This window comes from Bufo bufo, chromosome 6 (genome assembly GCF_905171765.1).
Source record: "Bufo bufo chromosome 6, aBufBuf1.1, whole genome shotgun sequence".
Taxonomy (NCBI): domain Eukaryota; kingdom Metazoa; phylum Chordata; class Amphibia; order Anura; family Bufonidae; genus Bufo; species Bufo bufo.
In genome coordinates, this window is record NC_053394.1 from 399,708,219 (window position 1) to 399,734,993 (window position 26,775).

At 45.0% G+C, this 26,775-nt stretch overlaps 1 protein-coding gene across 5 annotated transcripts in view; it reads left to right on the forward strand.

The window, feature by feature from the left end:
* The first annotated feature begins 7,546 nt into the window (after nt 1–7,546).
* The window catches only part of LOC121004464 (oocyte zinc finger protein XlCOF22-like), a 125,976-nt gene continuing 106,747 nt past the window's right edge, over nt 7,547–26,775 (forward strand). Inside the window, exons 1-6 of one of the 5 annotated variants that reach the window (XR_005779715.1) lie at nt 7,557–7,594; nt 7,679–7,802; nt 8,037–8,062; nt 8,146–8,295; nt 8,379–8,473; nt 15,628–15,730. Coding sequence is in view for 1 of the 5 variants with exons in the window: in XM_040436695.1 (XP_040292629.1) it covers nt 7,561–7,594; nt 7,679–7,828; nt 7,913–8,062; nt 8,146–8,295; nt 8,379–8,473; nt 15,628–15,730 (682 nt within the window). In the remaining 4 variants the exon portion in view is untranslated. Of the gene's footprint in view, nt 7,595–7,678; nt 7,829–7,912; nt 8,063–8,145; nt 8,296–8,378; nt 8,474–8,721; nt 8,762–8,844; nt 8,940–15,627; nt 15,731–26,775 lie in introns of those variants that run through there. The other 4 variants (XM_040436695.1, XR_005779716.1, XR_005779717.1 and 1 more) reach the window with 4 other exon arrangements.

Here is a 26,775-nt window from a genome sequence, read left to right on the forward strand (position 1 = left end):
GTGTGCAGACATTGTTGTGTTCCTGTTTATTTTCTGACTGGATCTGAGGTGGCCACGGTTCCCTCCATATACTGAGTAGGGCACTGGTGGCCGTGCCCCTTCCACTATTGTAGGGGTTACAGTGGTCATTAGTCTTAGGCACGTGGGCATGCCTCGTTCCGCCATTTGGATCCGGGCATGTGCTTTAGCAGAATAGGGAGAGCGTTGAGGGTCGGACAGGGGTCACCCTTTATCCTCCCTAGTTCTGGGTCCAGTCAGTAGCTCTGTCCTGTGTATTACTATTGTTGCTCACATACACCCGTGACAGATAGGCTGCCTTGTCTACAGTCACTTTGGTGACGCCTGGACACCTGATTTGGTGGGAACCCCTGCAGAGTTTACAATCCCTGACCCGGTGTAAGAACTATTGTATTTGGTCATGCCACTTCTTAAAAATTAGGCTATTTTCACACTGGCGTTTTGGCTTTCCGTTTGTGAGATCCGTTCAGGGCTCTCACAAGCGGTCCAAAACGGATCAGTTTTGCCCTAATACATTCTGAATGTAAAAGGATCCGCTCAGAATGCATCAGTTTGCCTCCGTTCCGTCTCCATTCCGCTTTGGATGCGGACATCAAAACGCTGCTTGCAGCGTCTTGGTGTCCCTCTGACAAAACTGAGCCAAACGGATCTGTTCTGACACACAATGTAAGTCAATGGGGACGGATCTGTTTTCTATGACACAATCTGGCACAATAGAAAACGGATCCGTCCTCCATTGACTTTCAATGGGGTTCAAGACGGATTAGTCTTGGCTATGTTACAGATAATACAAACGGATCTGTTCTGAACGGATGCAGACGCAGTGGCGGATCCAGAGCCTGGTCTCAGGAGGGGCACTTTCAGATTTTTTTCAGTCCGCCGCCACAAAACAATGGTGCTTATAGAACAGACTACACAGTGTAGCGGTATACTGTATATTGTGGGGCACAGTGTAGCGGTATACTGTATATTGTGTGGCACAGTGTAGAGGTATACTGTATATTGTGGGGCACAGTGTAGCGGTATACTGTATATTGTGTGGCACAGTGTAGAGGTATACTGTATATTCTGTGGCACAGTGTAGAGGTATACTGTACATTGTGTGGCACAGTGTAGAGGTATACTGTACATTGTGTGGCACAGTGTAGAGGTATACTGTACATTGTGTGGCACAGTGTAGAGGTATACTGTACATTGTGTGGCACAGTGTAGAGGTATACTGTACATTGTGTGGCACAGTGTAGAGGTATACTGTACATTGTGTGGCACAGTGTAGAGGTATACTGTACATTGTGTGGCACAGTGTAGAGGTATACTGTATATTGTGTGGCACAGTGTAGAGGTATACTGTATATTGTGGGGCACAGTGTAGCGGTATACTGTACATTGTGGGGCACAGTGTAGCGGTATACTGTATATTGTGGGGCACAGTGTAGCGGTATACTGTATATTGTGGGGCACAGTGTAGCGGTATACTGTACATTGTGGGGCACAGTGTAGCGGTATACTGTATATTGTGTGGCACAGTGTAGCGGTATACTGTATATTGTGGGGCACAGTGTAGCGGTATACTGTATATTGTGGGGCACAGTGTAGCGGTATACTGTATATTGTGGGGCACAGTGTAGAGGTATACTGTATATTGTGGGGCACAGTGTAGGCTATATGTGTTGAGACAGTGACAGGTCTCACGCAGGTTAGAGGCAAGGAAGGGGTGGATAGTGCGGTCCACACCCGTTCCACCACAGGTGAGACCAGCTCGAGGTACTCAGCCTGGCATAAGGCACCTCCCAGAGTGTCAAAGGGGGGGGGGGAGTGTGTTACCTGTAGACAGAGGCCTGGAAGCTCTGTCTGTGTGGTCTCAGCTGGGCTAGGCTGAGGGACCACGAGGCTAAGTGACAGCCTGGAATTTGGGGGACGCAGTGACGCCTGCGGTACAAGGGCCACAAGGTCAGAGTCGGGAGGACTGCTGGACCACAATACCCCAAAGGGACTTGCATTTGCTACAGCCTGGAGGCTGCTGGGCTAGCTGAGAAAGCTGCATGTTGTAACCGTGTCTGAACAGCACTCTATAGGTGAGTCAGGGATTCTGCACGATGTTTAGTTAGAGCCCAGCCGGGCAGGTATTTGTTTTGTATTATGTTTGTTTTGCTAAGGTGCCAAATAAAAGCAAAGTTTGGACCTTAAACTTGGTGTCTGGCAAAGATATTTGTGTGAATGACCCCCGGAGAAGAGCTAAACCCCTACAGTGTATAACAAACATATTTCACATGAAAACTTACAATTACTTGGCTTGGCCCTTGGGGATCTCGGACGCCACTTCAATACTTTGGCCGGGGGCTCGGCGGAGCTGATGTGTTTTATCCTAATGAGAGATTTCATAATAAGGATTTGGAGAAGGGGCAGAGGGATAGCAGAGCAGGGAGAGGCTGGTGCTGCTACTAGGGGGTCATACCATGGGGGAGTAATAAAGCCCACCATAATATCTCCCCCAGTAGAAATAATTCTCCTTATAATGTGACAGTGCAAAAAATACCCCCTTGTAATGCCCCCAGTTGAGCTAATGTCCCCATAGTGCCCCCATAATGTGCCAGTATAAAATACCTTTATATAGTGCCCCTAGTAAATGCCCCCATAGTGCTCCACACCCTCCTTCCTCCTAGTGCCCCCCATAATTTACCAGTATAAAATGCTCCAGTAGATGCCCTCAGTGTCCCCCATAATTTGCAAGTATAAAATACCCCTTCTTAGTGCCCCCCGTAGATGACCCCATAGTACTCCTCTCCCCCCTTCCCCATAGTACCCATTATAATGTGTCCCGTAGGGCTGCACGATATGGGAATTTTGTGCAATTGCGATTAGGGCCCTAAAAATTGCGATAACGATATGCAATGCGATATTTTAAGGGAATTGTGCTAGAGGTCTATTTGCTTGGATTTTCCCATATGAGCCGCTGACGCGGCTGGGTATGACATAGTTATAGGGGATCTGTGGATGGCACTGTTATGGGGGATCTGTGGATGACGCTGTGTTGTGGTGGGATCTGTGGATGACGCTGTGTTGTGGGGGGATCTGTGGATGACGCTGTGTTGTGGGGGGATCTGTGGATGACGCTGTGTTGTGGGGGATCTGTGGATGACGCTGTGTTGTGGGGGATCTGTGGATGACGCTGTGTTGTGGGGGATCTGTGGAGGACGCTGTGTTGTGGGGGATCTGTGGAGGACGCTGTGTTGTGGGGGATCTGTGGAGGACGCTGTGTTGTGGGGGATCTGTGGAGGACGCTGTGTTGTGGGGGATCTGTGGAGGACGCTGTGTTGTGGGGGATCTGTGGAGGACGCTGTGTTGTGGGGGATCTGTGGAGGACGCTGTGTTGTGGGGGATCTGTGGAGGACGCTGTGTTGTGGGGGATGTGTGCTATGACACATAGGGCCATGGGGGGGGGGGGCAGCATAAGACGTATAGCATCTTATGCTGGTTAACCTCATGGCCCTATGTGTCCCCTCATGTGTCCTAAACTGCGCACATAACTGGCTTTGTGTGTAAAGTATTTTACTAGTGTGTAAAACAATCTCTCTCCTATTGATAACAGGTCCAGCCTCTGTACTCACTGTCACTATGAATGCACTACAGCGAGCGGCAGCGAGCTGGCGGCCGGCGGGGGATCTGTGGATGACGCTGTGTTGTGGGGGATCTGTGGATGACGCTGTGTTGTGGGGGATCTGTGGATGACGCTGTGTTGTGGGGGATCTGTGGATGACGCTGTGTTGTGGGGGATCTGTGGATGACGCTGTGTTGTGGGGGATCTGTGGATGACGCTGTGTTGTGGGGGATCTGTGGATGACGCTGTGTTGTGGGGGGATCTGTGGATGACGCTGTGTTGTGGGGGATCTGTGGATGACGCTGTGTTGTGGGGGATCTGTGGATGACGCTGTGTTGTGGGGGATCTGTGGATGACGCTGTGTTGTGGGGGATCTGTGGATGACGCTGTGTTGTGGGGGATCTGTGGAGGACGCTGTGTTGTGGGGGATCTGTGGAGGACGCTGTGTTGTGGGGGATCTGTGGAGGACGCTGTGTTGTGGGGGATCTGTGGAGGACGCTGTGTTGTGGGGGATCTGTGGAGGACGCTGTGTTGTGGGGGATCTGTGGAGGACGCTGTGTTGTGGGGGATCTGTGGAGGACGCTGTGTTGTGGGGGATCTGTGGAGGACGCTGTGTTGTGGGGGATCTGTGGAGGACGCTGTGTTGGGGGGGATCTGTGGAGGACGCTGTTATGGGGGGGATCTGTGGAGGACGCTGTTATGGGGGGGATCTGTGGAGGACGCTGTTATGGGGGGGATCTGTGGAGGACGCTGTTATGGGGGGGATCTGTGGAGGACGCTGTTATGGGGGGATCTGTGGAGGACGCTGTTATGGGGTGGATCTGTGGAGGACGCTGTTATGGGGTGGATCTGTGGAGGACGCTGTTATGGGGTGGATCTGTGGAGGACGCTGTTATGGGGTGGATCTGTGGAGGACGCTGTTATAGGGGATGTGTGTCATAGGGTCATGAGGGGGGGGGCAGCATAAGACGTATAGCATCTTATGCTGGTCCCCCTCATGGCCCTATGTGTCCCCTCATGTGTCCTAAACTGCGCACATAACTGGCTTTGTGTGTAAAGTATTTTACTAGTGTGTGAAACAATCTCTCTCCTATTGATAACAGGTCCAGCCTCTGTACTCACTGTCACTATGAATGCACTACAGCGAGCGGTAGCGAGCTGGCCGGCGCGTGACTGACGTCACTTAGTAATGCTCCTCCCACTTCAGGAAGCAAGAGCGTTACTAAGTGACGTCAGTCACGCGCCGGTCGGCCCGCTCGCTGCCGCTCGCTGTAGTGCATTCATAGTGACAGTGAGTACAGAGGCTGGACCTGTTATCAATAGGAGAGAGATTGTTTCACACACTAGTAAAATACTTTACACACAAAGCCAGTTATGTGCGCGGGGCCCCTTCTTATATAATCGCGGCATTTTCGGGTCGGCCAAATCGCCATATCGCATTTGCCGATTATCGCGATTCGATTATTTTTTGGATTTATCGTGCAGCCCTATGTCCCAGTATAACATTGTACTGTACAGAGCGCCCATATAAAATACGCTTTCTTTGTGGCCTCAGTAGATGCCCCTATAGTGCCCCAAATCATGTGCCAGTATTAACAGCCCCCCCATGTGCCAGTATTAATAACAGCCCCCCCTGTGCCAGCAATAACAGCCCCCATGTGCCAGCAATTACAGCCCCCCCCCTGTGCCAGTATTAATAACAGCCGCCCCCCTGTACCAGCAATAACAGCCCCCCCCCCTGTGCCAGCAATAACAGCCCCCCCCCCCTGTGCCAGCAATAACAGCCCCCCCCCCCTGTGCCAGCAATAACAGCCCCCCCCCCTGTGCCAGCAATAACAGCCCCCCCCCTGTGCCAGCAATAACCGCTCCCCCCTGTGCCAGCAATAACCGCTCCCCCCTGTGCCAGCAATAACCGCTCCCCCCTGTGCCAGCAATAACCGCTCCCCCCTGTGCCAGCAATAACCGCTCCCCCCTGTGCCAGCAATAACCGCTCCCCCCTGTGCCAGCAATAACCGCTCCCCCCTGTGCCAGCAATAACAGCTCCCCCCTGTGCCAGCAATAATAGCCCCCTACCCCCCTGTGCCGACCTAGTGCCTGCAGCCTATCAGAGGAAGGGAAAGGGACACGCCTCTCCCTCCCCTGCCGCAGCGTAGACATCTGTATCGCTGTCGTGAGGACGGCGATACAGATGACTGGAGATGAGCGCTTCCACAATGGAAGCGCTCATCTCCCTGTGCCCCGCCGCCGCCAGCTCGCGGGGGGGCAACTGCCCCGTTGCCCCCCCCCCCTGGATCCGCCACTGCCCAGACGTTTGTATTATCTGAACGGATCAGTCTGTGCAGATCCATGACGGATTCGCACCAACACGAGTGTGAAAGTAACCTAAATCTACTAAACTGCATTATCTATGTGGTCGTGAGGATGAGCTGTCAAAAACAAAATCCGTCATCTCGATGTGTGTCTAGATAAGAACCTGTAGAATCCTCCACTGCTCCAGCACTGAAGCTCCTCTGGTCTCCTTCAGTCTGTTTACATCACTGCAGAGACAACATTGGTTGGAGCTGCAATGGCAGTATGTATGTCACCTGACCATTGAGGCCTATGATGGTCTATGGTGGTCACGTGCTGTTCATACTGGCATCACTGATGTGGCCTTACCTTTCATTGGTTCTAGGTCATGTGAAAGTCTGACATATATTTTGAAACTGCCTTGACCTTACACATGGTGCTTCTGCCTTGTGTTCCCTATAAAAGAAGAGAACACAACATCTACACTTTATTATCTCCTCCAATGTCTCCTCTTATTATCTCCAGTTAATGTGTTTTACAAGTTGTTTTTTTTTTTTTTTTAGCATTTACATTGTCTCATCTTCTCTCCATTCAGGTTCCTACAATATAGGATCTGCTCAGTGGATATCTTCTATATAAGATCCTTCTCCTGATTGACACGTCAAGGATGGATAGGGACGGAGACAAGATGGCAGAGAGTATAATAAATCTCACCCTAGAGATCCTCTTCCGGCTTACTGGAGAGGTGAGAAATCCTGAGGATTTGGGGGGTGGACTATCTCTCCTTGGGGAGAGAGCTCCTTAGTGGGCGTGAGGAGACTTATAGGCCATACATGCTCCTTTGGAATTCTGAGAAGAAAAAGTTGCAAATGAGCCCTTAACAATCTCTGCTTCTAATGCCACCAGATGTAAGGCAGCCATCCTATAAGTCAATGTTCGACTCTTTAAATAGGCCTTGAGACTTGACTTGGATAATAAATAAGCCAGCACCTCATCTGCAGACAGCTGTTTCGAGGTGATTGCCCCTAATCAGTGCAGAGCAGAGAATACTGGCTTAACTGGGTGAGTGGCCTAAGTCAGGATTTGGGGGGTACTATTTCTCCTTGGGGAGAGAGCTCCTTAGTCGTCGTGAGGAGACTTATAGGCCATTTTGAGAAGAAAGGGATGCAAATGGTATATTAACAAGCTCTGCTTCTAATGCCACCAGAGGTAAGGCAGCTATCCTATAAGGACACGACAGTAGAGGTGAGGGACTATGGAAATGTATGGAGTGATATTTATTACATAGTCTCTCCATTACCAGGACTACACAGTAGTGAAGAAGACCTCTAATGAGCGCTGTCAGGACCCTGTGTCTGAAGGATGGGGAAGAAAACTGAGCCCAATGACGGGGCCTCCACCTCACCCCCTGATGCATGAGGAAATCAATAGAAAGAAAATCCTAGAACTCACCAACAAGATGATTGAGCTGCTGACTGGAGAGGTGACACTGCTGGGAATGCTGGGATATTATACAGGAACGCTATGAAGGGATCTGGGTGATGACTGTATCATTGTGTTGTCAGGTTCCTATAAGGTGTCAGGATGTCACCATCTATTTCTCCATGGAGGAGTGGGAGTATTTAGAAGGACACAAAGATCTGTATAAGGACGTCATGATGGAGGATCACCGGCCTCTCACACCAACAGGTAATAGACATGACTAAATACACATGTCCTCTCATTATCTGTATGTAAGGAATGAATTCAGTCGCTGGATGTGTTTTTCTACAGTTAAGGAAGAGATAAGAACACCGGAGAGATGTCCCAGTCCTCTTCTTCCACAGGATGGTTTTGAAGAACATTACAATGTCCCACAGTATGATCAAGTATATGGAGATAAGGACATTATGATGGAGGATCGCCGCCTCCTCACATCACCAGGTAATAGACATGACTAAATCCACACGTCCTCTCATTATCTGTATGTAAGGAATGAATTCAGTCACTGGATGTGTTTTTCTACAGTTAAGGAAGAGATAAGAACACCGGAGAGATGTCCCAGTCCTCTTCTTCCACAGGATGGTTTTGAAGAACATTACAATGTCCCACAGTATGATCAGGTAGATGGAGATAAGGACATTATGATGGGGGATCACCGGTCCCTCACACCTACAGGTAATAGACATGACTAAATACACACATCCTCTCATTATCTGTATGTATGGAATGAATTCAGTCACTGGATGCGTTTCTTTCAGTTAAGGAAGAGATAAGAACACCAGAGAGATGTCCCAGTCCTCTTCTTCCACAGGATGGTTTTGAAGAACATTACAATGTCCCACAGTATGATCAGGTAGATGGAGATAAGGACATTATGATGGAGGATCACCGGCCCCTCACACCTACAGGTAATAGACATGACTAAATACACACATCCTCTCATTATCTGTATGTATGGAATGAATTCAGTCACTGGATGCGTTTCTTACAGTTAAGGAAGAGATAAGAACACCAGAGAGATGTCCCAGTCCTCTTCTTCCACAGGATGGTTCAGAAGAACATTACAATGTCCCACAGTATGATCAGGTAGATGGAGATAAGGACATTATGATGGAGGATCACCGGCCCCTCACACCTACAGGTAATAGACATGACTAAATACACACATCCTCTCATTATCTGTATGTATGGAATGAATTCAGTCACTGGATGCGTTTCTTACAGTTAAGGAAGAGATAAGAACACCAGAGAGATGTCCCAGTCCTCTTCTTCCACAGGATGGTTCAGAAGAACATTACAATGTCCCACAGTATGATCAGGTAGATGGAGATAAGGACATCATGATGGAGGATCACCGGCCCTTCACACCAACAGGTAATAGACATGACTAAATCCACATGTCCTCTCATTATCTGTATGTAAGGAATGAATTCAGTCACTGGATGTGTTTCCTACAGTTAAGAAAGAGAGAAGAACATCGGAGAGATGTCCCAGTCCTCTTCTTCCACAGGATGGGTCAGAAGAACATCACAATATCCCACCAGATGATCAGGTAAATTAAGATAAGGTCTCATGAAATGTCCTCTATGATCTGTAGAAGGTTGTGAAGATCTTGGGCCAGATTTATCGATAGCTCAAGTCAGAATAATGGAGTGAAAAAGTTAAAAAAAAATTGCGCAATCGCTTAAACTGCGCAAAAATTTGAGACTTTTATTGGCTCTGCACTATTTTCGCCAGTTTTTTGAAAGTGGGCATGTTTTCTTATGTCAATGAATCTCTAGACAGATTTACTATTGTTACCATTTAAAAAGTTGCAAAATAATGCGCAAAATCACTCCAGTGCGGACCATGCTTATCTTATGCGACTTTTTACAAGAACATGCGACTTTTCGTAAAGACGTGCGACTATTGTAAAGCTGCTTACTGACTGATAAACTGCTACGGTCAAACCACATTTCACAGTCTTAAAGGGCCGATCATAAATCTGATTGGAATAAGCTGTCAGAGTAATGATAAATCTGTCCCCTTGTGTTCAGTCTTGTTTTATCCTAGTATAATAAGAAAGGTGGAGATTGCAAGATTACAGCTGACCATAGATATTACATGTTGTCTGGTTTTTCTCACAGTTTTCTGGTTATGGAGACTGCTGGTTGGGATAGGGAACCCTTTGGACTTATACAGAAGACCTGCAGATATTGGTGTCTGATAACTGGCAGTGGAGGTGCCCACCCTACCAAAAACTGATAATGTGGCCATATTGCTGATATGGTTGTGTTAAGAACATGTTTGGTGTATGTTTTCCTTTGCAGGCTATGGAAATTTAGTTAGACGTTTATAATGTTAGGTTGTTGTTACGAGCAACAGACTCTGTTGTTTCATTTTCACCTGGTTTCAAATTTTGTGTGGGCAGTTGCTATGCATTTGCCTTGCTTCTGAACCTAGGCATGGTTATCACCTAGCTGTCACGCCCTGCCCTGTGGGTGTTCTGAGGAGATCTGTCAGAATTGCTGCACGTAACTCGATCTGACAGTTTGTTTTGTTGTGGGTTTGAGCAAAATCCCACCTCCTCCCAGGTGTTGTTATTTAGGTAATTGGTGAGGCTATTTATTCCTCTCTCTCCCTATAGCATTTGTGGGTTATAGTTCTGCCTTGTGTGAGCTCTGAAGTTTGGTGGATCATCTGCGCCAATACATCTCTAGATAAGTCCTTTTCCCTTTTTCCTTCTGTGTCTGTTTTGTCCAGGCCTCTAGGGAGACGCTCGCTCCTTCGGTTGTCGAAGTCTCTTTCCCTCTTCCCTACAGCTGAGGGTTTGGTTCAGTGTGTTTTAGCCTTAGGTACGTGGGCATATGCATATCTACCATTGAGATATGCACATGGGCATAGCAGCTTAGGGAAAGTCTTTTAGGGATTACTTGGAGGTGACCCCTTTGTTCCCTAGCATTTGGTGCCTAGTCAGTTGTTTTGTTTGCTTTGCCGTGTTCTGTTTCCTTCCCTTATCTTATCTACGTGACATTATAACCTGCCATACCGTCATTTATGCCTTGCTGTTTGCAAAATGGAAACTATTGATCATTCATCAACTATCTACCTGAATGTCACACATCTGTCATCCATTCCTTTGGTGGATAATTTCCTCTTTCTGTGACCCTTAGCATTCAGTTTCTGTTATCAGAGCCAAATAGGCACCAGAGGGGGTGGTGCCAGAGAGTTTTAAATTTTTATTTTTACTTGACCACCCACCCCCTGCTAACTAGGTAACCTGTCATGAAGTAGGGAGTGGGGTGAGGGGCTGTGGTGTTTTGCAAAGGCCCAAAAGAAGTGACTACTAACCTGGATCAGCTCTGTATTTGCTACACTGCAAGAGCTGAAGGATCTGCGGTGGTGTCACCATCATGTGATCAGTGTAAGAGGGGCCAGAGCTCCGCAGTGGAGAGAAGTAGAAGTGAAGGACCTGTGATGACATCACAGTCATGTGATCAGTGCAGGAGCCAGGGCTGAGCAATGGAAAAGTGGTGAGCCTGAGAAACATTTGGGTTAATATAGTAGTCCTCTCATTTTATACCCCTCTCTCCAATATCCTCTATCCCATAATAATGACCTGGACATGCTGGAAGTTATTGTTATAATCCTCTCTTACAACGACCCCCCCCCTCCTGATATATACTCTGATATCCCATAATAACAGCTTGGGCATCCGATCCGTGCCTCCGCTCCATATGTTGTGGATTGCAGACCCTTTCTGTTTGTGGCCACAATACGGGCATGGGCCACACATACGTTCGTGACCCCTTCAGCTGATTTGTGGAGCAGCAGTGAGCAGAAACTACTACTCCACCAATCCGCCCAGTCACATACACTCCTGCAGTGCCAATGAGGAATTAGGAGCACTGTGACTACAGGCCTGCCCACCTCTTGCTTCTGGGCCCAGGCTAGCCTAGAACTGAAGCCTGAACACTACAGTAGCCAGACTGCCCCCCCCCCCCCCCCATAGGCAGAAGAGGAGAACTGAAGAGGCCCCCCCAAGTGTGACTCCGGCCTGCGCTAACTCTTCCTCGGGGTGGAGGATTCCATAAGTGATTGATGTTAATGCATTAGACTAAATTTACACAGGTGAGTTTTCCATGCACTGCACGAAGGGAAACGCAGAGCATCCGGACTGAATCCTGACCCGTTCATTTCAATGGCTCTGTGCACATGAGTACGTTTTTCACGAATCATCTCTGAGTTCAGGAAATATCGTAGCCTGTTCTATATTGTGCAGTTTTCACGCAGCTCTGGCCCCTTCGTAGTGAATGGGGCTTGTGTGCAAAACGTAAGGCAGGAAGGCGTCTGGATGCAATGTGTATTTCACTGATGATTGCTCGGAGATGTGGATTGTTATTCTTAATTTTTGCGCATAAAATACACATGCAATCCGGATGGAATAATCAGAAACTCAACGCAATGGCGGACAAAACTAAGTGAGCTTGTGTGCAAAACAACCATTTTATCCCTGAACAGATCCTGACACAATCCGTATCACTCGTGTGAAAGAGGCCTTAAAGGGGTTGTGTCACTTCAGCAAATGGCATTTATCATGTAGAGAAAGTGAATACAAGGCACTTACTAATGTATTGTGATCGTCCATATTGCTTCCTTTGCTGGCTGGATTCATTTTTCCATCACATTCTAACCTGCTTGTTTCCATGGTTCCGACGAGAGATGAGCGAATTAAAGTTGACGAAGTGGAATTCGATCTGAATTTCAGTAAAAACTCAATTTGTCCCAAAGTCGAATTTCCTAGCACTTCGTGTTAACGAATGGCTGCTGCACATGTTACAAAGTGAAAGTAATAAGCCCGGGAACGAGGGAGCACCCACAATGCCATGCGTGAAGCCAATCGGCAAATAGTGAGCCCCTGTGATGTCACAGCTCTATAAAAAGCCTCCTCATGCCTGGTCTCTGCCATTTTACAGTGAACTTAGTGCAGGGAGAGACGTGTCAGGCACTAGGGACAGTGATCAGGAAAGACTTATTAAAAAAAAATATTACTATTGAGCAATTCAGAGACAGATTATTCATAGTGTAGGGAAAGGATAGGGAGGCATTATCCACACTGTAGGGAGAAAGCAGGGACCAATAGGAGAGTGTAAAGCCTGGGTAATAGGGGCTATTCTATTACACCTTGCTGCACTAATTGGGGATACAAAGTGATCTATTACTTGAGATTTTAGATTGGTTTAAACAGTAATTGCAGTAATCCTAGCATCTGTTATTGGGGTGAAAGTGTGGTCTGATGCAACCAGTTTTGGGGTGTATTTATTTTAAAGGGTAACAGTCATGTTTTCATCGAAAATTCTATTTTAGCATATGTTACTGCTGGTGAAGCATTATGCATAAAGCAATCTTCACTTTCTTCACATACCACTGTTTTCCTTGAGTTTTTCCCTTACTTACGGCTGTTTAAACATTTACAATATGAGGACCTTCTCAAGATGGCTCCTCTGCCAGTTCTCTGAGGCCAAAACTGCTTTCCCTCACTTCCCATACACACTTGCTGTAGCCAGCAGCTCCCTGCGAGCCAATCAGATTGGATTACTGAGAGACACGCCTCCTCACTCTGAAGCCTAATGCAGGCATGCAGTGTGAAGGCGGCCCCTCTGTCTTCTTAGCCGGAGACAGACAAGCCGTAGCAACTATCTTTTAAGGGAAAGGCAGTGGAAAGGGACAGAGGACATTAATGAAAACTGTTATTATAAGGTAATTACAGATCTTTTGACAATCATTGACAGACTAACTCAGGTATACAGTACAGACCAAAAGTTTGGACACACCTTCTCATTCAAAGAGTTTTCTTTATTTTCATGACTATGAAGGCATCAAAACTATAAATTAACACATGTGGAATTATATACATAACAAACAAGTGTGAAACAACTGAAAATATGTAATATTCTAGGTTCTTCAAAGTAGCCACCTTTTTCTTTGATTACTTCTTTGCACACTCTTGGCATTCTCTTGATGAGCTTCAAGATGTAGTCCCCTGAAATGGTCTTCCAACAGTCTTGAAGGAGTTCCCAGAGATGCTTAGCACTTGTTGGCCCTTTTGCCTTCACTCTGCGGTCCAGCTCACCCCAAACCATCTCGATTGGGTTCAGGTCCGGTGACTGTGGAGGCCAGGTCATCTGGCGCAGCACCCCATCACTCTCCTTCATGGTCAAATAGCCCTTACTTTCAAAGTTTTCCAAATTTTTCAGCTGACTGACTGACCTTCATTTCTTAAAGTAATGATGGCCACTCGTTTTTCTTTACTTAGCTGCTTTTTTCTTGCCATAATACAAATTCTAACAGTCTATTCAGTAGGACTATCAGCTGTGTATCCACCTGACTTCTCCTCAACGCAACTGATGGTCCCAACCCCATTTATAAGGCAATAAATCCCACTTATTAAACCTGACAGGGCACACCTGTGAAGTGAAAACCATTTCAGGGGACTACCTCTTGAAGCTCATCAAGAGAATGCCAAGAGTGTGCAAAGCAGTAATCAAAGCAAAAGGTGGCTACTTTGAAGAACCTCGAATATGACATATTTTCTGTTTGTTATGTATATAATTCCACATGTGTTCATTCATAGTTTTGATGCCTTCAGTGTGAATCTACAATTTTCATAGTCATGAAAATAAAGAAAACTCTTTGAATGAGAAGGTGTGTCCAAACTTTTGGTCTGTACTGTACATGCCTAGCTCTAATAAACTAGCAAATAAAATAAAAATATGACAGTTACCCTTTAATATATAAAATTACGTCCATTCATCCTTGCTTTTGGGGTGAATTTGCTGTCTGATGCAACCAGTTTTGGGGTGTATTTAGTTTATATATAAGTACTTGCGGTCTGGCATGCTGCACGAGTGAAGAAAGCTCACTCCTCGGGCTTAAGAGAGAAAAAAAGATACTAGAGGTGATCACACCATAAAGGCCACAGAACCTGAAAAGCTTTAGTCGCCAAGGCCACCGTTCACCGAAGCAGAACACTTCTCTACACACTTTTAGGGAGGTCAAATTCTTTTACACTTAATTCGATGCCTCAATCCGTAGTTGCGGATGAAATAGCGGCCGGATAGTACACACTTTAGGGTGACTTCACACTTCAGTTATTTTATCAGTTATTACTATAATTTTTTGTCAGCTAAAACCAGTAGTGAAGCCTACTCAGGGATAAGGTGAAATGGAAAGATCTGCACCTGTTCTGTGTTTTTGACACAAATCTGGTTTGATACTACACATTTTAGGGTGTTCAAATTCTTTTACACTTAGGCTACTTTCACACTAACGTTTCTATTTTCCGTTATTGAGATCCGACATAGGATCTCAATACCTGAAAAAAATCTTCCGTTTTGTCTCTATTCATTGTCAATAGGGACAAAACTGAACTGAACAGAACGGAGTGCTCCAAAATGCATTCTGTTCAGTTTGGTTGTGTTCCCATACTGGAGTTGCGGTTTTCTTTCCAACATGGGATGCGGAGCAAGACGTCATGACCCACAATGCAAGTCAATGGGGACGAATCCGTTCAACTTTGACACTATCTGACACAATAGAAAACGGATCCGTCCCCCATTGACTTTCAATGGAGTTCATGACGGATCCGTCTTGGCAATGTTAAAGATAATACAACCGGATCCATTCATAACGGATGCAGATGGTTGTATTATCAGTAACTGAAGTGTTTTTGCTGAACCCTGCCGGATCCAGCAAAAACGCGAGTGTGAAAGTAGCCTAATGTGTCAATCAGTAGTTGCGGAGTTGGTGCGAAATTGTGGCCTGGTACTATTGCTCTTTTACCCTTGCAGTTAATGTTATGGTACAGTGTGTCCGACAGACAGGTGAGGAGGAGAGATCCGCTACTTCCTCCGGTAGACTAGCAAGTAGCGACGATGATTTTTGCATGGGAGCTGCTGTTGCGAGCAGTCAGGCACGTGGCCCCGGGTAACTTAAGTGACGTGCAGACAGTGGCGGACGATGAAGAGGGAGCTTTATTATCATCATCAGGAGAAGAAGGTGGCAGCTTGCGCGTGAGGCAGTGGATGAGCCAACAGGGTGGTAACGTAGCCGTGAGTCAGCAGGGTGGAAGCAGTCCGGAAAGAAGTAGCGGTGCACGGAGGCAGCGGTAGCAGGCAGTCATGACCAGCAGTCTAGTCATATGAAACATTCCCCATAACTTCTCCAACCGTATGATGACCTCTCCATTATTTGACTCACAGGTTCTGAATCCGAGTGAAGATCTGAACATTATATATGTTACAGAGACATATGTGAAGGGTGATGAGCAGAATATAGAGGACATTCCTACAGATAACCGCCCAGGTGAGTAGTGACCACTAAATAAAGCAGAGAAGACTAACAGATTCTACTCCTTCACTGAATACTACAATTTTATGTTGAATTCTTTATGGTCTGTATTCTGTAAGGTTTTTCAGCCAAAATATAAATTAAATAAGGATGAAAATGTGATTCTGATTTTGAGAGTGAGGAACCATTAGCTCCTATTAGGGTCACATAAAATGTTATTGTGTGCTGACACAGAACAGAACATGGAGACATACACCCAAATAAGAGAGGGAGGATGGAAGGTCAGAGCTATTAGTGTCAGGAATGGTGGTCACCAGAGTCTAGGAGGAAGAGATGAGGTTCTCTTTGTACTCTCAACCTCCTCTTCTAGTGATTCGTTCCTTCAGAAGTCCAACTGTAGACATACTAGGGATAGTGGTTAAGCACTGCCCCGTGAAAATGACCGCAGGTGGACCCCTTGCCACCGCAGTGCGTCCCAGGTACCAGAATTTACTACGTTGCAGGTTTTCACATGGACATGGTTGGACTTGTGAAAATCAGAGGTATTGCTAGGGTCTCAAAAGATTCAGGGCGAAAATCTTAATGCAGATGTGTCAAATTCTCAATCTAACCCCTTCCCCAGTGCTAAAGGCATATTTTAATGGACATTACATTTCGCGTTATCACACGTACAGAGGACTACAGCACCACCTACCTATTAATCCAGTGATATCTCCCTTGATGTAGACGTCCTTTCCATTCGGCCTAAGCTAAATTTGTAAAATCTGAAGTCTTGAGAGACTTCATTGAATAACTTCTGCTTATGATTCTACAACTAAAAAACATTTTAAAACCGTAATCCGAAGTCAGCTTCGGTACCAGTTGGTACCTTGTAACCAAAGCCGACTTCGGATTCCTGTTTTAAAATGTTTTTAAAGTCGTAGAATCAAAAGCCGAACTTCTTCACCGAAGTCTTGCGAGACCATAATACCGCCGTGAGGTATAATGCCCCCCTTGTAGTTCCCACCATCATTGAAACAGATGGCCCTGGAAGACCCTTTGGGTTCTACCCCAGAGCAAGAACCTACTACATCGGGGTCCTTTTTTCATTACGACCACCAAAGGTTGCAGCTTGTTGCTTTAAATCCTTAGAGGTTGCTCATAAAAATGAAAGGATTCTAGGATAACATAATAAAGACTCTTCAGGGTAGTAGGAAGCTGGTCACTTCGACCATCTACTGAACCTTCAGATCTGGAAGAGGTTCTGTTCTTGGTAGGATAAGGTGATGGTCCCCCAAATCAATATAGATTAGTAAGGGTACTTTCCCACTAGCGTTATTCTTTTCTGGCATTGAGTTCCGTCCTAGGGTCTCAATACCGGAAAAGAACTGATCAGTTTTATCCTAATGCATTCTGAATAGAGAGCAATCCGTTCAGGAAGCATCAGTTCAGTCTTTTTTACTTTTCAGGACGGAGATAATACCGCAGCATGCTGCGGTCTTATATCCGTCCGGAATGCCGGCTCCGGCATTATTTCCCATTGACATACATTAATGCCGGATCCGGCTCCAAGTGTTCCGGAAAAATGGATCTGGCATTGCGGTCTGCGCATGCTCAGACTGCAAAAAATAAATGCCGGATCCGTTATTCCAGATGACACCGGAGAGACGGATCTGGCATTTCAATGCATTTGTCATACGGATCAGGATCCTGATCCGTCTGACAAATGGCATCAGTTTGCATGTGTTTTGACGGATCCGGCAGGCAGTTCCAGCGACGGAACTACCTGCCGGAATCCTCTGCCGCAAGTGTGAAAGTATCCTTATTCAGAGGATCCTGGTTTTCTTTCAGTAGGGTATTAAAAAGGACTGAGACCCAGCACTTTCAAAGTATCGATCTTGGCTTTGAGTGTCTTCTTTGAGACTAATTTGATGAAGTACAGGTGGATACAGAGGTTGAACAGAGCTGCATCTAGACTGAGACCTTCCATTAAGAATTGTATTCTTCAATGGGACTTCAATTTAGTTCTTTGGGCACTAATGGGGCTACCATTTGAACCCCTGGACTCTGTCAGTCCAAATTCCACTCTCATAAAGTAGCTTTCTTGATCCACAATTGCTGATGTTTATATAGAGAGAGAGAAAAAAGCCATTCTACAAGAACCATTGCTTCCTCTTCAGCTGCAAGAGCTGGGGCTCCTCTACAACAAATTTGTAGGGCAGCAATTTCCATACATTCCTAAAGCGTTATAGATTACACTTGCAAAACTTAAAACATTTTTCTTCTCCAGGCCATTGTCTCTCCCTAATTACTAATCTGGGACATCTCTAGGTGGTGCTGCCATGGGGACAAAATGGAAAATGGGAATTTGCTATACCTATAAACTGTTTCCATTATTCCTCCATGATTGCACATATTTTTATACCTCCCTTTGTTTCTGCCTGGTGTATGATGGTAATACAATACATTTCTTGGTTTGGCAGATTATCATTGGTGACTGTAGTCATTTAGTAAACACTGGTGGGTATGTTCTGGATGAGGGGTGGGGTCAAATTTAACCTTAGTCTGTTCCAGCCCCTAAAGAGATCAAGGTGGTACCATCATAAGGGACTCATGGAAACCGAATTGCCAGTAAGAGTAATTCCCATTTTTTGTGGCTAAGCGAAGAGTTGCAGTGATGGCCTACTGCGTTTATCATAGATCTTTCTGGGCTGTCAGACAGCTAACTCCCAAGATATAGGAAATTAGTGTCAAGAACGCAGAGTTATGAAATCTGAGTATGGAAACTCTAGCGGTAAACTTTGGAAGATATAGAAGTTGGACCCTGGCCCGCTAGGTCTTCTAGGTTACCCTGGGCATATACCATGTTAAAATGGTCATGACATGCAGTATTTATAGGGTATTACTAGGTACACAAGCACTACCAATTCCTGCAGCAGCATCTCCCAATTATGTGGCCTTACTGGGTTCTACATGGTAACATATAACATTAACAACACCATTTTTACATTATTGCAGGGTTCAATGCGATCAAGAAGTAGGCATGCTAACTTATCAACATTACACATTTCAGTAGAGCTGGGAAGGTCATCAGCAACATAACCATCCCAGATCAGAACCTAGTAAGACATTGGTGAGAATATTCTCAGACACTCCAACTTAATCCCTCTCCTGCATTGTAGTACAAATACACCCATGCCATAGCCAAGGCAAGGTTGACTCTTTCAAACTAGTCAGTGACAATCAGGGCTTTCCCGAGTGTTATATCCTCAGAAGACACACATTTGGGACAGACTAGTATCATTTCAGCACCAGTGTCTTTTAGTCTCAAAACTATTGTAACAGTAAATTGTCAATGGGTTTCCCTTATCCCACTCACAAACAAAACAGCTGGTTAGAAACAGGTGGTTTTGGTAAGTGGGTGTCCTTTTGTCAGGACAAATATTGCTGAGGTGTCCAAATTTCAAATGCAGGGTTGGTATATTATAAAGGGGTAGAACCTCGAGGAAAAAAATCTCTAGAAAATGGTCTTCAAGTTTTCAAAGATAGTAATGGACAATCCATGGATCCATTGCTGAATATTGATTTTCCGGCCATTTACCACATCAGAGTAGCTGATAATAGTTCCACAAGAAGTCCTATATTTTTTGATAGACCTTTTGGGTGAGGTATTATTTCAGATGAGAGCTTTTTTAATTATCTCATAATCCTCACCCTGGTGTCGGGGAAGTTCTGCAACCATTTACAGGGTTTCCTCATAACCAGGGTATTAAGTTGTAAAATGAAGTACAAAATACGCCAGATGCAAACTAAAACAACAAACGAAGTCAGAACAATACCAAATCGCCAGAAGCCAAAAATGTAGTCGCAATACCAAATCCAGAAATCTAAGCAAAGAAGTCTTCCTTAAATGCAAGAGAACAGTAAGGGGAGCCAGAGGACAAGAAATTCACTGGCATATTCAGGTTCCGGCCTTTTAAACGGAAGAAAGGCAGCTGACTCCAGAGTGCCTGCCCACCGAGTGGAGATGCTGGCCGCAAGCCCTGATGCTCGGGAGCCCCAGCGTACCTCCTCATTGGCCCAGGGCTCCAACATCAGCATAGACTGCCAGTAGACCGGGCAGCAGTGGCTGGGGGAACCGTGACATATACAAAATAAAAACAAGAAGGGGGACACTGATTGCAAGTATTTCCTAATTTAAAATAAGCAGTGAGCTTGTCATTGTAGACTGGTTTATTCCTCGAAAAGGATTCCACGTATGTGTGTCAAAGAGATACCACCTAATAGCTCCGACTTGCAAATCCTTCATGATTCTCCACTGAGAATTTCAATAGAACAGTGTAGAGATCGTCAAGAACATAAACCTGTGAAGAAGTGGAAAACTGGAAAAGAACAGCCTTGTGCCTGAACATAATCTACTGGTCCTTGCTCTGAAGTCTTCCGCTAGATTGTGATCTGTTTTCTCACCACTGTCTTACATTAATAATTGAATTTTGTTCTATACTTTGCAATTTGTATTAAACTTTTTCTATAGAAATGGATCTGGTTATATTGCTCACAATAATAAAATCTGTTTTATTCTTGCAGATGACTGTACCAGGAGCTCAGATGAACATTGGATTACATTAGCTTTAGATGCAACTGCTCATGATAGTACCCAAGCAACATATGAAGCTATACCGTCAGCCCTTCACAGCCAAGATCTTTCATTTGATATATTTCCGCAGGTACAATCTTCTGATTCATCACAGACTGTAACTCAAAATAAAAGTGGTAGAAGTTCTGACACGAGAGCTGACACGAAGATTAAGTTGTTTTCATGTTCAGAATGCGGAGAATCGTTTAACCATGAATTAGAACTTCTTCAACATGAGAGAAGCCACACAGACGAGAAGCCGTTTTCATGTTCGCAATGTGGGAAACGTTTTGCTTTCAAAAAAACTCTTGTTGCTCATAAAAAGATGCACATTGAAGAGAAGGCACAGAGGAGTCACACAGGGAACAAGCCTGTCTCATGTCCTGAATGTGGGAAAAATTTTCTCAGAAGATCAAATCTTCTTAAACATCAGATAATTCACACAGGAGAGAAGCCGTTTTCATGTTCTGAATGTGGGAAATTATTTTTCGATAAATCAAATCTTAATACACATCAGAGAATTCACACAGGGGTGAGGCCATACGTGTGTTCAGAATGTGGGAAAAGCTTTACTCAGAATTCGGATCTTGTTAGACATTGGAGAATTCACACAGGCGAGAAGCCATATTTGTGTTCAGTATGCGGAAAATATTTTTCTCGGAAAAGATATCTTTTTGATCATCAGAAAACCTTTCACAATGGAAAAAGTCATTTATGAATGTGGGAAACATTTTACCCAAAAATCACATCTTTCTATCTTTAAAGAACTTAAGCAGGGATGTACGGTAGTCATTTTCTTTTTTTAACTAACATGTCATGCAACAGAAAGGAAAGGCAATTAAGAGCAGTAAATTATAATTATTAAATGTATGCAATTAAGAGTTCCTTGACTGCCATAGGCCTACAGGTGAACTTTCTGTTAGTTTGCAACTTAAAGGGGTTATTCAGACATACCCTTATTTTCACCCAGGCAGCACCCCTAAGGGCTCCTCCGATGCGCTCCCTTGCCCTGCGCTAGATTGCGCAGGGCACGGGCTCTTTTGTTTATCATAACACACTGCCGGGCGGAGGCTTCCGCCCAGCAGTGTGTTCGGTGACGTCACCGGCTCTCATGGGCGGGCTTTAGCGCTGCCCTACTGGCTAGGGCAGCGCTAAAGCCCACCAATCAGTGCCGGTGATGTCACCAGGCTTCCTGGCAGCCCCATGGAGAGCCCGGTTCGTTACCGAAACTCCTAAAAATACCTTTGCCCTGAGCGATTTAGCACAGGGCAAAGGAGAGCATCGGAGCATGATCTGCTCCGATGCTTAAGTCAGGGGGGCTGCCTGGGTGAAAATGGGGATATGTCCGGGTTCATCTCTGAACTCGGACAACCCCTTTAAATCCCAGATAATAACCTGTAGCCACCACTAGAGGGAGCTTGGTGAAAAGAGATTTTTACAGTTTGCATTGAGCTCAATGGAAGTCATATTTATTCCTATACTGTTTGGAAGAGGCGAAGGAATTAGAGCTGTATAGAGGAGATTTGGCAATGTCAGTTGCCTGGTGTAAATAGATTCAGAGATCATGGTGTTCAGAATGAGCGCCATATTTATAAAGCCCCTGCTCTACTTTTTACAACATAGGAGTTAGGGAAAGTACGATTTTGTAAAAATTTTGATTTGTGTACCAATAAAAAAAAAAAATGATGTCAGAAAGGTCACAGAAAGCCAATTTTCCCAAGGGTTCCAAAAATGTTGTTGTATGCCCCTGACAGTTACAGAGAAATTGTGAAAGGGCTAATAATACCTAGCAAACCATAGAGTAGTGAAGCCTGTATAGGATTGAAGAAGACCAAACTTGGCCAAAGCTTGGTCATCTGTTTTGACTACACAAAAAGCAGACACCGCTGTAGTGAAAGCATAGTCAAATTTCAAGTCCATGTGGAAATGGATGTAGCACAGATAGGTCATCAATATTAGATCGGCAGGAGTCATACTTCCGGCACCCCCGCCGATCAGCTGCTTAAAGAGAAAGCCGCGGCGAGCAGTGTAATTACAACTATGGTGTCCCCATTCACTTGAACAGACAGAAGTTGTCCTATAGAGGTGAATAGAGATGCCATAGTTGTAATTACACTGCTCGCCACTTCAATTGTGACAGCGAGCAGGTAAACAGAGAAGGCAGTGCTTGTACAAGTGCTGCTTTCTCTTCAAATAGCTAATCGGCAGGGGAGCCAGGAGTCAGACCCCTGCCGATCTGATATTGATGACCTATCCTATTGATGATCGATAGGTCATCATTATAAAAAAGCGGACAACCTCTTTAATTTAGTTCAAATGGTTTAAAGTTTGTGCTACACCCACCTCTATCAGGAATTTCTGTGATTACTTGTCCTAACAGCGATATTTTACCAACTGTATCTTTATTACCAATAAATCCTTATAACACACCTGTATATCCACCATGTGTATAGAATATTTTACATTAAATATACTAATGTGTTCCTCCAGTATCCATAAATGAATAGTACACAGGAATATAAGAAAACTTTGTAATATATCTTGTTAAAGTAAAAAGCTTCTATCTGCTTTTAGATGGCTGCTTTGCTCATTCCTATATTTGACTGACATCTGGATGAGGAGGAGGAGGCTGCTGGATGAGAGACCCACAAACTGTAGTTTTTTTAGCTCTGCTACACTTAGCACTTTTGAATCTACTACATCTAGTAGGATAGGGCTCTACCACTGTTTAGAGTGAGGTAATAAATCACTTACTAGCTGGCAGCAGCCCCCTCTTTCCTGAAATTTTTGTGTGTGAGGCTGGACATGAAGACGGGCTACAAGACATAAGAGGGAGAATGAGGAGGAAGAGAAGTAAATTGCCCTCAGAAGCCCAATAGGAAAATGAAATCTTTAATACAATATATTATAAAGTTTATTATATTCACTTGTACTGTTCATTTCTGAAAATGTGTTTCTTACTGGAGGTACACTATAATGGTCTTAAATCTTGTTACTAATCATTAATAAACATCTGCTTGTAAAACCTCTATGCTTGTGTTTGAGTCAATCATTCTTCATCCTTTAGATGTTGCCACAGAACTAATGGAGGTGCAGTGGAGCTTATAGATATACTGTATGGGCCAGATTTATCATTAGCTCAGGTCAGAATAATGGAGTAAAAAAGTCCCAAACGCTAAAACTGCGCACAAATTTGCGACTTTTTTCTTCTCTGCACTATGCTCGCCAGTTTTCTGAAAGTGGGCGTGTTTTCTTATGTAAATTAATCTCTAGACAGATTTACTATTGGGACTATTTAAAAAGTTGCAAAAAAGTCGCAATTTCACTCCAGTGCGGACCATGCTTATCTTATGAGACTTTTTAATAGAACATGCGACTTTTTCATAAAAACGTGCGACTTTTTCGTAAAGATGTGCGACTTTTGTAAAGCTGCTTACTGACAGATAAACTGCTACCGTCAAACCACATTTATTACAGTCCTAAAGGGCCGATCATAAATCTGACTTGGCTAAAACTGACTTTAGCCATATGTGAAAGTGGAGTGAGCTGTCAGAGTCATGATAAATCTGGCCCAATATGTTCCAGAGAGAGAGATGATGCCCAGTCCTTTCTTGTAAGTAGGTGCGAAAACCTTTGATGCTTCAGAAAGACATTTCTGCAGGATGTTAAAGAGGTTGTCCGGTCCCAAAATTTAAATTCTTTTTATGTGCTCCTAACACCCCTCACCATGCCTACATATGCCCCCAATACCTGTTTTTCATGTCAGAGTTTTCCTTCTCCCCTAGAAGACATCACATTATCCTGGCAGATCTGTTTACTTTCTCCCCTTCTTGTTTTGTTGAATACATAACTTTATCAATACACAAGCCTGGCTGCACTGCACAGTGATGAGTCACAGGCTGGCCACGCCCCCCACACTGCTCTGTCTGCAGCAGCCACACCCACTACAACTCCTGTGTCCATCTTTCTACACCCAGACAGGAATCTACTTCTCACTCAGTGTCTGAATCCCATCACTGACCGTCCATAGGCTCTGCCCTCACATGTGTATCTAATCCTATCCTGTGTGACACAGCCTGCCGAGCTGTGTATCTAATCCCATCACTGACCGTCCACAGGCTCTGCCCTGACATGTGTATCTAATCCTATCCTGTGTGACACAGCCTGCCGAGCTGTGTATCTAATCCCATCACTGACCGACCACAGGCTCTGCCCTCACCATCTCCAGAGTGTAATAAACACATTATACAGCTGTATCTAATCCTAACATGTACTGTATGTGTGCCTGATGTGCAGTGACCAGGATTTGGGGTACGCGCTGATGCCACTTATGCAGTGGGCCAGAATATGGGTGGTTAATAGTCTATACGTTTGTTCGTGATTCCAATTGCAGCGTGCGCAGAGTACTGTCACAGGGCCCTCCCAAGGTGTTATAACGCACGTCCCAGGTTAGGAATGCCAGAGGGGTGTAATGTCTCTGTATGGTGGTGGTAATGGTGTCAATGGTGTCTCCTACCTGGGTACGGCTGGACTCCTGGCTTACTTGCAATAAATTGAGTGTAGTGATAGGAGGAGTAATAGAGGGATTTTGCAGTAGAAATTGATGTCCAGATCTTTAGATGAAGTTCAAACTTGGCTTTACTGAAGATAACTTTCATCCAAACAAAATACAGCTTTGGTCTTGGTCCCAACCAGCTTTGGCAATGGTTGGCAGGAATAAATCGTCTGCACTATAAATCTGTGAGTTTGCAGGAAAAGACATCCACTTGTGAGCTTTGTAATTGTGGCAGGAATTTGGCTTCTGCACTTCTCTTTATCATCTGCTGTATGGGGACTGACTAGCTGAGGAGGAATATTGGTTCTTCTAGGTCTCTGGACTTTACTCACAGGCTCTCAGGGAATGCTTTCTTCCTGGAGGTTTTCTGCTTAATTGGTGGTTTTCTGCTTAACTGGTGGTTTTCTGCTTGCTTCATCCAGCCGAGGCTGCAGGTCTCAGGCTGGGGAGGTGATCAATGTCTCAGCCGAGACAAGATCCTGGCTTTCTTCCCTAGACAGGGGGACTCCTTACACACACACACACACACCCTACCCCTAGCAGGGGGTGGGCTACACTGACTCTAACTTCCCTTCTCTCCCAAGCTACAGGATGTGGGAACATTCCACACGTCCACAGAGAGGGAGCTAAGCTGGAATGAACCATTCCAGCTTAGCCAAACTAAACTAGAACTAGTTCCTTACCAATCCATTCCTGCCACCTGCTGGTGAACATGGAAAATGACTATTATATTTAACAAGGTTTGATATGCACATTGTGAAGACATAATGTAAGTTACATGAGATGACAATGTAGCGATAGTAGCGGGGTAGAGGCGTGTCGTAACACAACTCTGGGGTGTTACAGATGCATAGCCTGTTGTATGCGATACTCCCTGCTGAAGTGTGTATCTAATCCCATCTTCTATAATACTCCCTGCTGAAGTGTGTATCTAATCCCATCTTCTATGATACTGCCTGCTGAAGTGTGTATCTAATCCCATCTTCTATGATACTGCCTGCTGAAGTGTGTATCTAATCCCATCTTCTATGATACTGCCTGCTGAAGTGTGTATCTAATCCCATCTTCTATGATGCAGCCTGCTGAACTGTGTATCTAATTCCATTTTGTATGACACAATCTGCTGAGTGGTGTATCTAATCCTATCTTGTATGATCCTGCCTGCTGAGCTGTGTATCTAAACCCTTATGCACACAGCCGTATCCATTTTTCGTTCTGCGAGACGCAGATCCGCTAAATAAGGATACTGTCCGTGTGCGACCAGCATTTTATTTTTTTATTTTTTTTTCAGTCCCATTGATTTCTATGGATTTCAGGTCTGCATTATGAGGACCAAAATAGGACATGTTCTTTTTTTTTTTTTGCAGAACTGACCCTGTGCTTTCCACATCCGTTTATCAGTACAGCAAAAGATAGAACGGGTCTTATTCTGGTCCTCAATGCAGATCTAAAGCCCATAGAACTCAATGGTTCTGGAAAAAATGCACATCTCACACAGGCAGTATCCTTATTTAGCAGATCTGCTACTTGGAGAGGAGGCCAAATCCTATCTTTTTTTGGTCCTGACTGCTGAAGGGTTTATTTTGGGCCATCATGTGTGATACACGTGAGATAAGACCATGATCAGCCTGGGAAACACTGTCCGCGTGTCGCCACATCTCCCAGGCCGACCGCACTCTCCTGACAGAACTGACGATATGACAGTAATGTATGATACAGCCAGTCTCTTATCTGGTCGGGGAGCCGAGGTTGGCCTGGAAATTGTGGCTGAGATATGGATTCCTGGGCCGATCACAGTAGTTTGCATGATCCATATCACTTATACTGAGCTGCCATCACAGTGTCATCCACAGCGTCCCCATAACAGTGTCATCCACAGTGTCCCCATAA